This window comes from Typopeltis vanoorti, chromosome 8 (genome assembly GCF_054136105.1).
Source record: "Typopeltis vanoorti isolate ZY-2024b chromosome 8, IOZ_Tvanoo_1.0, whole genome shotgun sequence".
NCBI lineage: Eukaryota > Metazoa > Arthropoda > Arachnida > Uropygi > Thelyphonidae > Typopeltis > Typopeltis vanoorti.
This window is the reverse complement of record NC_143556.1, coordinates 3,807,970-3,826,051: the sequence shown is the minus strand read 5'-3', so window position 1 is coordinate 3,826,051 and position 18,082 is coordinate 3,807,970. Positions and strand designations below refer to the sequence as shown.

The 18,082-nt window shown below is 39.1% G+C and overlaps 1 protein-coding gene across 1 annotated transcript in view; it reads left to right on the top strand.

Moving 5' to 3' along the window:
- The window catches only part of LOC150103687 (cubilin-like), a 55,248-nt gene extending 37,384 nt beyond the window's left edge, over positions 1 to 17,864 (top strand). The window contains exons 14-17 of the mRNA XM_090397051.1: positions 2,188 to 2,319; positions 10,582 to 10,818; positions 15,012 to 15,103; positions 17,637 to 17,864. Coding sequence (XP_090253177.1) covers positions 2,188 to 2,319; positions 10,582 to 10,818; positions 15,012 to 15,103; positions 17,637 to 17,864 — 689 coding nt within the window. The remainder of the gene's footprint in view (positions 1 to 2,187; positions 2,320 to 10,581; positions 10,819 to 15,011; positions 15,104 to 17,636) is intronic.
- The last annotated feature ends 218 nt before the right edge of the window (positions 17,865 to 18,082 follow it).

Sequence of the window (18,082 nt, the reverse complement as noted above, 5' to 3'; positions counted from 1 at the left end):
GCAATTATAATTTTAATATTGTCCCTTCAGCTACAAAATGATAATGAAGTTTGGAAACACTTTCAGAAAAGTAAAAATGGGGAAATCAAAGAGGATCAGTCAGTAACTTTTGTAAAATAAAATTAATTAAAAAGAAAAAGAAAATTAAGTGCGACTGTGTCTAGATTGGCTGCCCAAGATGGAACCTCGATTCCATTAGTTCTTATATATGGGAATCAATTTCAGAGCAGAATTTCGTGTTACCAAAAGACCAGTCAAATCTCTTAATGCTAATTTTGGACATCCGGGAGCCTAACCAAGAAGAGCAAATGTCAGAACTTAAAGAAATAAAGGGGAATCGAATTATGGTTTCAGTCTTACTTTGAATGAGTGGACCAGAATTGGAAATAAAAGATATTTCCACATTCTTGTTCATTCAGATGAAGCATTCTTTTTTTTCTTTTTTTTTCTTTTTTTAATTTAGGATGAGATCTTATACCTGCAAAGATGTTCGTCAGTATACTTGATATTTAAAGAATTGCGCAAATAAGAATGTACGAATTTGGAATACTTTCAAAAAACATTGTGTGACTATAACGAGAGATAAATGTGGAAATCCGACGGGACATTTCAGTTGAAAGTTTACTCCGCCTTAAGCACGCAGTTGTGGGCGCATTTTATAAAAACAAGTCGACAACCGCATTATTGAAAGTTAATGGTGAGAAATTTAAATGTATTTAAAATATATTTCAAAAATAATTTTCACGAGTGAACGAACAGTCCCGGGAATTGCAGGAACTTAGAAAAAAATGTCCAGGGAACAGAAAAATAGCCGAGACTCAGAAACCCTAGTGGTGCTGAATCGTGAATTGGAGAACATTTCGTTTGTGTGGGGACTGTCGCAAGAAGTCAAGAAAAAATTAAGAACATTCATTGCTTGGAAAATATAATTTGTTCCATTAAATTTTGTTACTGGAATAGCCTTTATGTGATTCTTTTGTGTTTTTCTTAAAGTTAAAAGAACTTTTGTTGAGAAATTTATTTTTATTAAATGGAAATTCAGTTTTGTCCTCCTCGCGGCTGCAAAATGTACTGCCACTGGCTGACCAACGATTTGTGCACACGGATTTTTTGCCTTCTTGACTTCTGCAAGTTCTATTTTCTTGCCAGTTCTGAGTTAGGAGATCCGAACTTGACTTACAAGAAGGCAAAAAATCAGTGTGCACAATTTGTAGCAACGGATTAATCTTAAACATGCACAAAGTGTGAAGATGAGGCGCGCGGGGGGGGGGGGGGGATTAGCGAAGACCAGAATTGGCAGAAGAAGGAAATGTGTGCATTGGAGTTACAGCGAAGTTCGTTCTATTGCTTATCAAGGCTCATAATTAGGGTTTGTTGCCTTTGCTTTGATCCGTCTTCACTCCATTCCTTGTTCTTCTGGAGGATATTCCTGGCTACAGCAATGAATGCGCAGTTGGAGATGAGAGAGAGCAATTTCCCCACCCATTTCTGTTAAAGATTTTTTATAATATATTTTACGCAGATCCCTCCTTAGCAGTGTGAGAAACGACAACAGAGTAAACCAACTGCAGTTCTTTCCCAGGAAAAAAAAAAAAAAAAGAGTCCCAGCCGAATAATTACCGAGGGAAATTTCCCAATTTAACTCATAATAAACTGATTAAGACTATTATTGTAAACTTGTTTCCCCCCACCCCTCTTATTCTTGACCGAACAAACGAAATCTCTTCATGTTTGCAGCCTTCTGTAATGAAGAAATTCCATTTCAGAGAGAAACACCCCACGACATTCTACAGCGAGGGTTCCTCAACGTGTCATTTACTTGGCAGCAAGAATTTTGCAATTTCTCCAGAGTCCCTTATCATAACACAAACAGTTTTAAGGGCACGAAATCGCGGTGCCGAATCGTAATAACAATGAGAACAGCAATGAGGTTATGCAAAACCCCTCACCGTAGAATGTTGTGTTTGGAATTAAACTTCCAGTAGAAGGACTCGTCTTTGGTTCTTTTGGTTGTGCGTTGCGAAATGGACAACAGCCGCAAAAAAAAAAAAAAAAAAGAAAGGAAAAAAGAATGAGTGTACCGAATACAAGAGCGTAAGAATAAAGCTTGTAAAAGCCAATCGTTCCCCTAATTCTTTTTCTTGTTCCCCCAACACTAATCCTTTTATTTCAATTCTTGTATTTCAGTGCTGGTGGACTTTCCTCGATCCCGGACGGCAATCTCGATGACGTTCAAGTCGGACAGCTACGAGGAAGGAAACGGCTTTAAGATCCAGGTGAAGCAGCTGTCTTCGGGGTGTCCCGGCGGCCCAGCGGAATGTGAGTTGATCCCGTTTTTCATTTTCATCGTTAATCAGAAAAACAGAAATTCCTCTTAGGCGGCAAATTTCACTGGAGCATGTAGGAGTAAATTACCTCCTACCAGGAGGCAATTTACTCCTACATGCTCCATTGCATTACAATGCTTATATTACATGTAGCTTACAAGTACTGATTAACATTTCTATTTATATGTTTGTATCAATTTTCAATTTTACATTTAGATTTTTATATATCCATATATTAACACTATACAGTATAATTCACACAATATCAGTAATTTATGTTAGATTACAAGCACTGGAAGTTGATCTTATTGGCAAATTTAATTAATTCTTATTAATTAATTTAATTAAGTTAATTAATTTAATTAATTTATTTAATTAACTTGTTTCTAGCCGTTCGTTTCTAGCTGCTTCTTTAGCCAGCTGATCTGCTCTCTCGTTTCCTGCTACCTCGGTATGCGCGTTCACCCAGCAGAACTTGATTTCTCATCCCTCTAGAGTGAGATTCCGAACCAGATTTCTTGTCTGTTCTATCAATGCAATATGGTTGTTCTGTTTTTTTATGCCATCTATAGTGCTTCTACTATCGCTGTAGATTGTTGCTGTCTTTTGCTGAGAGGTGTTGACTTCTAATTCCCGGAGATATGTAAGTGACTGAAGTATGCAAGTTGTTCTGCTTGGTTGTTGGAACAGAGAGGATGCAGCGTTCTTGTATAATGGGCTGTCTGTTGTATGCAATGAAAGACCAACCAACGTTCCTTTCGGTTTTGCTTCCGTCAGTGTATATTTGAAAATCGTCGCTTTCAGAGCTTTCCTTCTCCTTAATATATGTTCTCTTTGCTGGGTGAAGCCACCTACTGTAGTGAAGTGGGCGTTCGTAGCAATTTGGATCGATGTTGCAATTTCCGTTATATCTTCCGGAAGTGACTTCGTATATTAGAGATAATTCTTGTACTTTTAGGCAGATCGCTATTAGAGCTGCAATAACGCAAACTGCCTCGAAAGATATTGTCCTGTATCCTTTAATTATGCGTATGGCTATGAGGTGTTGAACTCTGTTTAGTTTTTGTCGGTTTATCTTTGATTTTAGTGAATGTTTCCAGCAGGTGCATCATAAGATATCAGTGGTAGTATAGTACCGGTATATATTGTTTTCAGCGCTCGTTGGCCTATTCCCCACTTAATCCTTGCCGACTTAGCTAGGACATTTACTACTTGTAAGCTTTTTTTTTCGGCAACATATAAGATGTGCTTATTGAAGGTGAATTTTTTATCTATTATTACCCCTAGGTATTTTAACTCACTGGCTACCTCGAGAACTTTTCCGTTTAGGAACACCGTTACAAGTTGTTTGGATTTTTTTCGTGAGATGTGGAGCACTTTAGACTTGGTGCTATTGAAGGTCACTTTCTTCTCGCGTGCCCACTCTGCAATTTTAAAGAGTTCTTCGTTGGCCGTTACTTCTAACTGTAAGCCGTCGCGTCCCTAAAGCATTATCATGGCATCATCGGCGGAGGTTATGACTTGTGTTTCAGTAGTGAAAGGAAGTCTTAAAAGCGAGTCGTACTGGATGTTCCAGAAACCTGACCCACAGCAGGAACCTTGCGGGCAGCCTCGTTTGATTTCCTTCGCTACAGTTGTAGTTTTTAATGTCCTGGTTGCTCTACTGTCTGTAAAATAGTTTTTTGTAAGATAGAGTAAGTTTTTTGGGCATTTTAAATCTATTAACTGATTGATTATGGCTGACCACCACGCAGCATCGAAGGCCCCTTGCACATTGAGTGAGATCAGTAGTACGTCTTTTTTTTTGCTGTAGACTGTCTTCTGTGAATCCTTTAACCTCCATAATTGCGTCTACTGTGCTGGCCTGAGGTCTAAATGCGTATTGATTGCTGCTTAATAGGTTTCTTGAGTAGACATAGTGCATTATTAGGAGTTTTTCTAGCACCTTACCAGTAACGTTTATGAGACTGATTGGTCTATATTTGCTAATTTCGTCGGATGTTTCTTTTCCTGGTTTGATTATAGGTATAATTTTTGAGCGTTTCCATATTGAAGGAAATCGACCTCTTTTTAAGCATTCGTTGTAAACTGTTGTTATGAATTCTGGGAATTCGAGAAACGCTCTTAGGAGTATATTGCTGGTTATTCTGTCTTCTCCAGTATTTTTTTTTTTTTTTGAACTATTGATCTTAATAGTGATTCGATTTCATTAGATGTATATAAGTCGTCGTCAGAAGTGTCTATGTCTATTTTCATTCTTTGTCTGAAAGTTTGTGATTTTCTTCATCTGTTGATTCATCGTCATTGGGAATGAACTTCTTTATCATAATAGCTGCAGTTTCCGCTAAGTTTTTAGTGTAGATGCCGTCTGTTTTCTTGATAGTTCATAATATAGGTGTTGTCTTATTCTCGCTTGCTGCTAATTTATATATGCTATTATATATACATACTATATATACTATATATTATATATACAAGGATTCGATGCGGTTGAAACTGTACAGAATTTTTTCCATGATTCTGTTTTCGCGTTTGTAATTTTGGACTGATAGCTATATTTGGCTTTATAGTAGTTCTGTCTTCTACTCTCTCTCTCTCTCTCTCTCTCTCTCTCTCTCTCTCTCTCTCTCTCTCTCTCTCTAATCTTCGTTATTGTATGTTCTTTAGTATAGTCGTCGGAGTTCGTTAACACGTTTTCTTAGGACTGTTTGTTCGTCGTTCCATCAAGACCAAACACTCAGAACAACCAATAAGTTAAACATCGATGGAAGAAAATCAATACGTCAATTTTAACTTATTGGTTGTTCTGAGTGTTTGGTCGCTGAATTTTATCAGACTTGATGAAAGCGCAGAAGCAAGGAATCAGTTTGTACTGATGTCCAGATGGCTAGGTTTTTGTCTACGCTGGGCTGTTGTTCGCTGTTCGCATTATAGTGATCTTCTGAGATTAGGCGTGAAAATTCTCTTTTTAATGCTTTTATAAATTTCTCTAAGTTGGTTTTATTGGTGAAGTATTGGTATTAATACGATGGTTTGTGTTGTGTATTCCGTTTAAATTTTTGTTACTGATGATGAAACTTATTATGCGATGGTCAGAACAGCTTTCCTCTTCTTCGCATTTCCATTCAGAAACCCGGGGTGAAATAGCGTTGTTTGCTAATGTCAGATGAATGAAGCCCCTGGTATTTTCAAATGATGGACTGCTACAATCGTCGTTTAGAATGTTTAGGGAATTTGATGTTATGAACTCTTCCAGTTTTTTACCTCTATTGTTTGTGCTCTCGTTAAACCATAATACCGAATGGGCGTTTCTCTCTATTCCTGGAATTAGGCTGTGGTTGATGGTAAAATCCATGAAGTTGCCCATTTTTTCTAGGTCGTATTTTATGTCAGAGTGATAGTTTAGATACATACTTGCAGCAAAAGTTTTAATTCCTCTGCATGTAATTTCGATGAGTACCGAATCCTTGTTGCTGTGCTGAGAAATTAATATTGCCTCGACTTCAGGGTTGATCACTAGTATTGCAGCTCTCGTTCTTTCTGATCCCTTTGAAAACATTTTATAATTATAATTACTTTGATTTTGTTGTTGATGTTGTAGGGTTCTTGTATTAATGCTAGTCCTATATTTTTTCTATTTATGAGTTCTGTTAAGTTATTAACAGCCTTGATAGAGCGTTGTAGATTTATTTGAAGGCATGCCAGGGAAGTAGTGCTGTTTCTGCTAACTTTATTATTGCTTTCCATGATATGCGTTTTGAATTTTGAGTTGTCTGTAATAGTTGTATGTCGGGTAGTCTTTGCTTAGTACCATGTGTTGGTCCTAAGCAAAGACTTTTTGATTTTGGCATGCTTGTTGTGATTTTGGCAATTTATGCAGTTCATCTCGATCTTATTTGGTGGGCACTCGCTGAACTTATGTTCTTTAGAGCAGACTGGACAGGTGGTTCCCCCCCCCCCCACCCTACAGTCTCGTGTGCAGGAATTTATTGCAGTTAAAGCATCTCAGAACGTTTTTTACATAGTCTGCACAATGGCAAATTCTCCACTTTTCAGCATTTTGACACCAGATTTTAGCAATTTGGTCCTGACCGTTGGATCGACTTCAATAATTAAATTTCTCTTGTTCGTTTCTTTTATTTATCATGTTGAATTTCTGTGTCAGCTTTGTATCGCTTCTGAAGAGTTCTTCATTCTGCATGCAGATTGAGTCGATTGCGTTGTTCGTATCAATTTCATGGGACTACCATATATAATTAGTCTCGGAAGATATTTCTTACTGGGATTTGCTACTAATGTGTCTTTGCATTCCTTAGATATTTCGTTATGTAGCAAGTCTATATCGGTCTTTTCTTTGGATTCAATTAAGACTCCTCCGTTATTAATACTTTTCATTTTTGTTATTCCGATTTTGATTTTCCTTGGGTCTATTTTTTCTTTGATGATATTTTTAGTTCTCTCGCTGTTTAGTTGAGCTATCGGTTTCGCTATTAGTTTATAGCATGGATTGTTTTCAAATTCGTCTTTCTATTTAGCATTGTTTTTAACGACTTGCGAGTATAGATCAGTAGGCTGAGCTAAGTTAACTGTTCCTGGTTGTTTGTAGCTGCCTGTAGTTCTATTGCTACTTTAGTTTCGTTTTTAATTTTATTGAAAATCTTTGTTAGTTCGCTAACTGCGGTTAGTATGTTTTTTTTTTTTAAAAAATCGTTTCTTAAATTACCGCTTACTTTGGCAAACGTTACGTAGCAAATCTAGGGCTTTTTCGAACTCTAATTCTTCCCTTGCTGCCATCTTAATGTTATTTAAAGTTGTGTGTTATAGCTAGGCTGACCATCGTATTGTTGAATGGGACGTGCCGTTTTTGTTTTCAAATTTCCCGGCCGTTCCGTCGTTTTGATAAAAATGTAAATTTTGTCCCGTTTTTAATAAAAACTATAAATATACTTTAATATTGGTCAATCATAAATTATTATTCATAACCTATAATCGTACATCGATAGCATGGATACCAGTAATTTGTATAACCATGGAGTCGCATTGTTCGATACTAAATATCAATATCTGCAGTGATTTATTCAGAGAAAATAAAAAATGCATGTTGGCAACACTTGTGCGTCTCAGATGTGGCGTCTGTTCTGCTGTAGCGTTAGTTTTTGTTTTGCCCAGATGCTAACCGGTGGCTTTGTTATTCGATGGCGGTGGTTTAAATTTCATATATTTTTTTTAAAGCTTTAAGTCTATCCAGGCAATGTCAAAGAGGCGAAAGTGCAATTTTAATGACGATCTCCAGAAAGAATTGATTGATTAAACTGGACAAACCGTGTACAAGTGATAGAACAAAAGTACAGATTTTTTCTGAAATGAGAGAAAAACGCCTAGACTTTTAAGACTGTAATATTGTAAAGTTTATTCTTTGTCTTCCAGGAAGTACAGCACCTGTTGAGAGAATATTTTCTGTTATGAACAGTCAAAGTCAAAATCTAGATTAAATGGTGAGACAATGAGGGCTGTGTTAGTTGTAAGACAAAATTGTGTCATAATGGAGTGTGAGAAGTTTTATGATGAGATGTTGAAAGACCGAACTTTGACCGAACATAAGATCACTTCATCGGAGAAATATTCATTTTGCGATCGTGGTGAAATTCAGCCCCCCCCCCCTCTACGTCTACCTAAAGTTTTGTATGGGTTCTGTCACTGAAGAAGAATGCAAAGCTCAATAATGTTTATGTAATAAAACTTTTTTTTTACCGTCTTACTTTTTGCCATCCCAATGTCTCGTTTTTGTCTCAAGGAAATACGGTCAGCCTAGTTATAGCCTTCCTATTGAGCTGCTATGCTTTCTAAGATGCATAGTTTAAGATAGTTTACTTACAGTTTTCCTGCTTGTTCCTAGACGTGACAATTCCATTGAATAGGCTTCAGAGGCAGCAGTTGGGGGGGGGCGGTGTTAGCCCTTGCTGTAGCAGCTAATCCTATTATTACCAGGACATTGTCCTTGAGGTATCTGAACAATAGATAGTCTGAGCAGTATTCAGTTCATAAAGCAGAAAGGTCATTTTCATAAAGGCAGGGCCGTATTCATGGGTGTGCGAACTGTGCGGTGGCACAGGGCCCCAAAATTATTGCAATTTTTTTTAATGTTATACAAAAAATATATACATCATTTGCTGGCTCAATTCACGCTGGAACATGTTAAAGAAATGTATTAAACAATTAACTCCAAAACCGTTATGTGATACAAGATGGGAATGTAGAATAGAATCAGAGCTGTACGTTTTCAAATTCCAGAATTTTTAAATGCACTAAGAGAATTATTTAAAACTGCATCAAATAATACTATCAAAGTAGAAGTGGTTTCAATATATGAACAAATAATATTCATTTGAGTTTATTCTAAGGCTGTAATTTGGTATGAGCTTTTGTCAAAAGTTAATTTAGTAAGTAAAGTATCACAAAATGCAAAAATTCTCATAGACGTAGCAATTAAAGAGTGCAGTACTTTGAAGAGCAGAGAATATCAGGATTTGATAGCTGTTTCGAGATTGCTAAAGAACTCTCAAATCTATTAGAAACAGAAATTAAATTTAAAGAAAGTCGAGTAGGTCGAAGAAAAGTATTTTTTCTTCGACGAAAAATGAATTAAAATTTTACTGCAACAGCTGTATCAAAAATTACATATATTGATGAATCTGAATTTTACGATGAATTAATTATTTTTAGAAATATCGTTCCAGAAGATGCACCCATTAATATTTTAAAATTCATAATTGCAAAGAATTTGTCGGATATTTATCCAAATATTACTACGACATTTAAAATATTATTGATCAGACCAGTTACGGTCGCATCAGCAGAAAGGTCATTTTCCAAATTAAAATTAATAAAAACCTATTTGCGATCTTCTGTGTCTCAAGAACGTTTGTTGTCCCTGGCAATAATATCTGTAGAACATGAAATTGCAAAAAATTTGAATTTTGATAGCGTTATAAATTATTTTATTGATAAGCACATTAGGGTAAATAAAATTTAATATATTAAGATTTCTTTTAAATCTTATAAGTTGTTATATATATATTTCATTGTTTATAGTAAAAATGGATATTTTTTCATATTTTTATATTATTATTTATATGATTAAATGAATCATTGTTCCGGCGTATTTATGTGATAATGTGTACTTACATAATAAAATAATATATCATGTACAAAAAAGCACATTTATTTTTTAACTAATTTTTCTCCTTTGCTTAAATTGATGCTAAAGAGCATACTTGTTTATTTATGTGCATAAATATTTTTCATAGTTGTTTTAATTAATTAATTAACAAGATATTCTTCCATTTAAAATTTCCATAAATGTCACTAACTTTCAGGGGCCCCGATTTTCCATTTCGTACAGGGCCCGCAAAATGTAGAAACGAGCCTGCATAAAGGTAGAATAAAATTTCACTCATACGTGCTTAGAACTATGAAACTATAGAGTAAATTACTCACTGTTAGACAAAGCACTGTACGAGCTATCAGTCGATGCATTCAGTTTTTCTGTTCGATACGCACTCATTCAAGGTAAAAGCAGGAATGATTTCAGGCACGTCCATTCGCGCCTGAGCTTGTGTGACTGTCTCTCTCTCTCTCTCTCTCTCTCTCTCTCTGTGTTGTGCGTGTGTGAAGATAACCATGGAGAATCAAAGAATCAATTGTTAATCGTATGTAGCGGTGTCCTCGCTGAATGCCTTCGGAATTTTATCACAGTTCACCGAGAGCTGGCACGTACAACTCGATAAATGCTATCAGACAGCATTTCCTTGGGTCCACCACAGAGATTAAACACGAGTGTTCGCTGAATAAGCCAAAACGTGAAGGTGAGGAAAAGCACCCGCATCAGGAGCCTGCATTCCAGTTTTTCTTTGTCGATCCCATAAGAAACTTCTTGGCTCTCTTCTCTCAACTGGCCATTTAAGTGACACGCTGCAAGGAAGATCTCTTTTGGGTTCTTCCAGAATCAATCCAGGCGGGCCACTGGTGTGCTCGCCATCTCCATTCGAGTGCGTCGTCATCTGAGACAAAAAGTGTTCGCTTTTGCTTTTCTTGGGCTTTCAACGCAACAATTCCGAACGATGCGTCGGTAAACCCACTTTTTCTTCGCCACTTTGTAGCGCTTTGAATTTGATTCCTTCATTTTGCCAGGAATTTTTGTGTTTCACTGACGAAGCGACTGATTGGCCTTCTACTTTTCTGATTTCTTTCTTAGCATGCGACAAAGAACTGTCAGGAGAAACGTTCCAGATCGTGAGTCCAGGGTACCAGGAGGGCTCCTATCAGGGGAACTTGGACTGTCGCTACACCATCAAGAAGTCGTCGTTTGACGTGTGCGCCATCGAAGTGAAATTCTACACGTTCGACTTGGAAGAGTCGGAGGACTGCGAGAACGACTTCCTGGAGATTGCGCAGTTCAAACTGTGCGGCAGACTGGAATACGACTCTGTCCGTAAGTTCATTACTATCTTTGACGGGGGGGGGGGGGAATTAAGCGCGTTATGTCGAAAAGCTTACATATTCGGTAAATATTAAAATATATCGCCAGTCGTGCCTGAAAGGGAATGAGTTTCTTGCCACTGGGCAAAGCAAATGTTAATGCATGTTTAATTATTATTTTATTATTTATTTTGGTGGTAGTTTCGCTGCTCTGAATGCACGCGCATAATATAAAAAAGGGCATCATGTTAGTGGACATTTGCACGTGTTGAATGAGATTTTTTATCCCACTTCAAGCTCAACCGATCACAACATGCAGATGTTGCCAAATCACGTTGCTGCAATCCAGTGGTTAAATTCAGCCGGGGGGGGGGGGGGGGGGGCAGGCCCTGGAACATTTTTCTGTTTTGTGACTTTTCTCCCTTTACGGTAATTAAGCCTAACGCGAAACAGACAGCAAAGGCAGGTTATTAAAACGTGCATATGATTGGTGGGTATTAACAAAAGATCGCGCGACTGAAACATAAAAGCAAGCCGACAATGGAGTTGAAATGCTAACTTTCTTCAACTGAATTCCAACAATATGTGAAACTGCCATAACAACATTCACTATATAAATATATATATATATGCATCGATTATGTGAGGCAGTTTGTACCTGTAATTTCCAGTTTGTTTAAATAATTCAATGTTTATTAGTATTCCTTTATAAATACCTGAAAAAGGCTGCCATATGCCGAAACTAGTAGTATTTATCATTAAAATCTTTATATGTTATCTCGGTTTTATAGTCATTAAATCTATATTTTATTCAAATGTACAACAACCGAGTAAAAGCTGATCACCATATATATATATATATATATATTCTTAGTTTTAACACGTTTACGAATTTTAACATGTTCGGTTGAATTTTATTGCTGCCTTGCATAGTTCCTGTAGGAGGGGACATGTGATTCATTCATTAGTGTGTTTTTATCCCAGTCGTGTCTAATTGCACTATTTGTTGAGAAATATATTACACAGAGTGCTTGTACCTTATTCACTGGCATAATAAAAGTACTCGTTAATAAAAGGGCGTGTTGTTTATCTCAGGAGCAAGTTACTGTCGCCCCGACTTGAACGTGTTTAAGCTTTTTTTTTTTCATGCGCGAAACTTTTTAATTTCTATTTTCGAAAAGTACGGTATTTCAACTATGGATAAGTACATTGGAACCTTCTTTAAACAGAAAAAAAGATCAGATGATAGTGACAATACAAAACGAGTTTGTAATGATAGTTTGTGCGTAGTTTCTGAAGAGAGTAACGAATAGTGTGTCTGTAACGAATCCACAGAAACACAGGATTCCCATCAATTGCAATGCGATAATATTAATACGCTGAACGAAAGGAAAGATTTGCCGACTTGCTGGACCAGTGGATCGCATTCAAAGGTAAATGCAGTCGGTTATTTTGTAGGAACATTTTTCTGTTTTGTGACTTTTCTCCCTTTACGGTGATTATGCCTACATTAGTGTGTTGTTATTCACCAATCGTTTACAGTTTTGAATGCGTATATAAAGTCAATATCAACAGTCGCCTGGTTACGAACGGTGATGAAAGGGACAGGGAGGTTTGGGGCTTCCCCGGATAGCATTCAAAGGTAAACACAATTGGTTATTTTGTATCGGGCCCGGAACTTATTCGTTTAGAATTTAACCACTGCTGCATTCGGATCTCACACACTCGTTTTACGACTTATTCCCCGATTTGCTTTGGAGTTTAACCGCCGCTCCCACTCGCTCTAGGGAGAGAAATCAGTTGGGCTGGAAAAAGGGATAACAAGAGGAGTAGAAGCGATTTTATTCACTCAGTCTTTCTAAGTGAATAAAAAGCGAGTCGTCAATAAAAAAAAAAAAAAAACATGATCCCTGTATTTTTACGAAAGGCTTTTTAAGAAAGCGATGTGCTTTTATTATTGTGGCGTAACTGTTTGGGATTCTGTTCCCTCAAAATCGTGTTTCTTTATATTTCCCCCTCCAACATTGCGACATATTCTGTCGCACATTGGAGACATTTCGTGACGTAGTTCTGCAACACTTTACCTATTTACACAGCTTAATCGAATCCCCCCCCCCCCGCACGCAATTTTCATACTAGAGTGATAGATTGGTCACTTAAGGGGACGCTTTGCGTTCATCGGCGATGCTGCGTAGTTTGCTGATTCCTGCGAAACCTGACGGCCGCTTGTGGTTGCCTCCGACTTTCTTACGGCTTGAGAGAAATTAACCGCAGTGCTGGTTACGACTGTGTTAACGACGGCCTTCACATTTGCAGCCTTGCTGCGAACGCTGGCCGCTCACACCTTGTTCCGACGTGTTTGTAATAACCATTCGAACTTGAATTACGTACGAATTGGCTGTGACCTTCTTAATAATGCCGAGTTGAGAAGTCTGAAACACTGCTTGGAAAGAAGTCAACCGACACCCACATAGCAAGGTTCATCGTTCCATATAATGAGTCACGTGTTTGTAGCCGCATCTACTGGAGAAATATGATGCTCCCAAGTCAACGCAACTGTGTCCGGGTGAAATGGCTACGCGAAGGGAAATGACCATTTTGAAAGAGGCATTGTGATAGGATGTCACATTGCAGGCCTATCTATTAGGTAAACTGATGTTCACCTAACATTACGTCATCCCAGGTCAACAATCAGTAAAACCATTCTGAAATGGAAGCACAGGGAGTCAAATGCTCTTCCATCTTAGTGAGCCTTGGTTTTGAATGATTTTGTGCAGATTTGTGTTCCAATCGATACCCAACACGTTGAATGTGGAGTTCCGGGCATCGACCGGAACACGAATCACCACAAAACATTCAGAACCGAAGCTCACAACATGGGTTTCCATAGTAGACCGCAAAACACAAGCCCTTGCATTACCCGAACCGATGCAGCGTCCTCTTCAATGGTGCAAAGAGCGTGTACAGTGGGACGCACACGCTTGGAAAGCTGTGCTACGGAGCGACGAATAATCAAGCTACATCCTTGACCGAGCAGATAGATGGGTATGGCGGATGCCGGTGAACGTCTCTTACCCGAGTGCGTAACCCGAAGTGTGAATTCGGAAGTGACGGTGTTATGGTCTTGTTTTTCCTAGTTTGGCCTCGGCCCTTTGGTGCCACGAACGTTGCACTCCGAGGAGTATCTGAACACTCTCGACAACGCATTGCTTCCTACTTTGTTGCGTTTCTTCGGAACTGAGCATTCTCTTTTAGCAAGACAGTGCAACGTGTCATAACAATGCTGCTGCTGTAACCGCGTCGTTTGTGGACATGAACATCACCACACTTGACTGGCTCCACAGAGCCCTGATCTTAACCGTTGAACATCTTCGAGATGAACTGGTGGGTGAGGTCAAAGGACGTCCACTCCGCAACAGTCCAGAACCTTATTACATACCTTCAGCAAGAATGGTCCAAAATTCCCATTGATCGCTATCGTACTCTTGAGGAAAGTATATCCCGTAGGGCGAAAGGAAGTCCTATCCTACATCTTACTAAGGTGGGCGCCATGGCTGTCTGTTCCTCACACTACGGTGTTGTCCGTTGACCTCTTTCCAAACAGTGTACTCATAGATCCATCGCTCTAAATTATCGATATTTTCCCAACACTCACTCACTCTATTAAAACCTGTATTGTGTTCCGCGACACAAAAATATGTGAAAACATTGACACTTGCACCGTTCTGAAATGAATTACAACCCAAATAAGACAGTTTCCGTTATCAATCGTCTTAATAGAGGCAACGAATATTTCATGAGAATTCCACAAAGCATTGCGGACAGGTTCGCGATGAATGACACCTACGACCTGCATTGTGGAGACTTTGGTAAATTCTGCGAACTCGTGCGCAACTTTGCGAATGAATCACCGCCCACAGAAATCTCCTTTCATCATTCATTCCCTCGCGTCCTGTAACCGTCCATCTGTAAGCAACTGCGTCAATGGGCGATTCAATAAAGGTCAACCCCTTTCCACTCACACTCAACGCTGTGATCTAATGGAAGTAATCTGAAAATGTCTCAGCCTTGTAGTGTTGCTCATGCTGTCTGTGGGTCCCCATGGGAGGCAGTTTAGAAGGTTCCGTTACGAATTCCATCTCAAAAGAAACACTTGCTCAGTTAACGGTCGGAATGAGATGTTCAGTTTGGTGTTTTGTCTTGCAGGTACATACGAGTTCTTGGAAGATGAGATGGTCATTCGTTTCCACACGGATTCCTACAAGAATGGAGCGGGATTCTTCTTGAACGTGAACCAAGTAAAGTGTTAGTCGAATCGACGAACTCAGTTGTATAAAGGATTTATAAGTAAAAAGGTTATCAGAAAATCGTTTTTGCATTGCTTCTTTCTCTTCCTTTCACACACACACACGCTCACATATTACACTACTGGAACCTCTCCTTGCGGAAGACAATAAAGATCAGATTATCTGCAGCTTCATGGAGAAGCGAAGGAGATGCAGGTTCAAGCTGATCCTGCATCTCCCGGATGCAGGTTCAGGCTTTGTCCCGAAAAGTGTTTCTCAGATGTGTGATTCATTTTTTTTAAAAATTCAGTTCTCAAATTTTAGGATCCACTTTTATAGATCGCTAGCTGTAAGGATGCGTTGAATCATCACATTCTCCCCCCCCCACACACACACACAATTTGGAGGTGTGTGAGAATTGGAAAGGAAGAAAGATACAACAGCGTTGGAATGTTTTATTTCTGTACACACGTCACTCACTGCCAGTCTAAAAGGGAAACAGGGACGAATAAAGGACAGCTGACGAGTAGCGTCAGAAACGTCTGGCCTGTACATACATAGAATATCATTTGTCACATTCACACTGCTAGGGCACTAAACAGGTTCACTCTATCAGGACACACGTAATGGATGAAAGAGAGCAGGATGTGAGCCCACAGATTCAAAGTGTAATAATTCAACAGATTCCTTTAAAGCTGTGAACATCCTGCCAGGAACCCGAATTTCCTTTTAAATCGCCTCAACTGTCAGGAATCAGAAAAGTCACCGAAGGAGAGTTAGCTCGGCGGCAAACATGCAGATGAGCTACTCGGAATGCGATCTCCAACCTCCATCGCTTTCATTGAACAAACATCCACACTTCCCTCCTGTTCTTCATTGAGCTTACCCGAGCATGGTGCAATGAGGGGATACTCTCTAGCTAAATCAGTATCGCAGTTATCTTTGCACTGTTTTGATCAGTGGCGCACTCAGGATTTAATCTTGGAGGGGGCCGAGCGCTCAGGATTTAACCTTTAGGGGGGGGCCGAGTTGAGTGGACGTTTTGCACACTACACATCGCATACGACCTATAAATGAGCATCTGCAGTGATCGCTAATTCATAAGTAGCACACAACATAAATAAAAAAAATGAATTTTAATTAGGAAAAGATTTTTAGAAATTTTTCTAGTGTTTTTTCCTTTTCTTTGGGGGGTGCCCGGGCCCCTTGGCCCCCCACCTCTGGGTGCGCCACTGGTTTTGATTCTTTAGTTTGCTGTTCGTTTTTTTTTCCGTACTTATATCTGTTCCTACACTCGAAAGCCTGCCTCGAGTTGCACCGCTGGAATCAGCCTAAATCGCGCAATGAATACACAGGAGTTAACTCGGAAGTTCAAGTTCTTGAAGCTACTTCGTTTCGTCCGCGGGATTGCCTGCAGTTCCGTCGTAATCTGCTCTCTTTCATCCACTACGTTATTTTTGAAAATATTGCTTCTATTTATTTATTTTTTTAATTTACAGTTTTTGCATTGCTGCAAGTCGCAGTTTATTCAAAAATATTCGGGGCGCTCTGCCTATATCTTTAGGAACGTGGCACGAAGCGGAAGACTACACTGCGTCACCCTGAATCGCTCGCGTACGGGGAGACGAACACTGAATTAGAATTGACCAAAGAAGTGCAAGACGCACTCGCAGCGATGCCAAGCACAGAAACGAGGAAGCTACCGCTAAGGTTTTCGTGGGAGAAACGCAATCGACAAGAGAAACACGTCCTGGAAAATCAACGAACGTTTGGAAGTGCAAACCAGCGAAAGGAAAACAACGATGAGAGAGAGAGATGAGATCTTCCTCTCTACTAGAAGTCAAGTGGCGCAGGTGAGCATTGCACTTGGATTGTCATGCTGGACTGACCCCATCAGTCAGCCCATAACAGAGAGAGAGGGGGAGGGCCCTTGCAGCCCTCATTCGAACCCACAGGGAAGATTATAAAAAGCCTTATTGAATGGAAAACGTTTATTTTTCACGAACCCACCATACACCAACATCCGGCGTGCATCGCCAATTAATCGACTTTTTAAGTTGATTTTTTAAATCAGGGATTAAACATTCTGAACGTTTCAGTCCTTGGAGCAACTCTAGAAATGTTATCTGCAAATTAGAAGCAGAAAAAACGGTGCAACGGCTGTGGATGAGGAGTTTCTCAGTGAGAAACAGACGCAGACCGAAACATCATTCAAGGAATTCTGCACACGCTGAGGCTGGGAAAGAGACAGAAAGTGGGTAAACCGTTAGTAGCAGGAACTCAATGGAGTCAAACTCCTTCGGGGGAATGCTCCCAATTGCTGAAGACGGAATTCAATTGGGCCACCATCGTCCAGTAAAGAATCTCCTCCTCCTCCTCTTTATTGGACTGGTGGTGGCACAAATACCCGAGGTGTTTTCAGCTTGAATATTTTCAGGCAGGAATTTTTGGTTTAATGGGGATTTCGACTACCGGGAAAGTCTGCAGCAGATAATGCTCACTTAAGTAGAAAATGAGTTTTTTTTTTTTTTTTTTTTTCCATTAGCAATTCTACCTCATGCAGAGGATAGACGCCAATCGGTTAAATGAAGATCTGTTTGAAGTATTGTTTGGAGGTTCTGCTTCTTGCGATATGCTTACTGATGAAAATCCACTAGAAGAATTCTTGAGGTTCCCTTCTTGCTCACAAAGTAATTGCGGACTAAACCAAATAAGAATGAGATTATTCCGCCACTCTTTAAGAGCGAACGGGGTGAAACTTCACTGGGAATGAGTGAAATGATTTGAAGTTAACGAAATGATTTAGGCAAACACAGCTTGAATAGTCTGTACCTTAACAGAACCTACAACCCAAATATCTACCGCTCGTTAGGGTCCGTTATATGAGATGGTATCGGTCGGATCCAAATGCATTTAACTTTTATGCCTTCTTGTGATTCATTCTAACAAGTTTCTGTTTCCACTTAATCGCTTGTTTTTGGAAATTGTGTG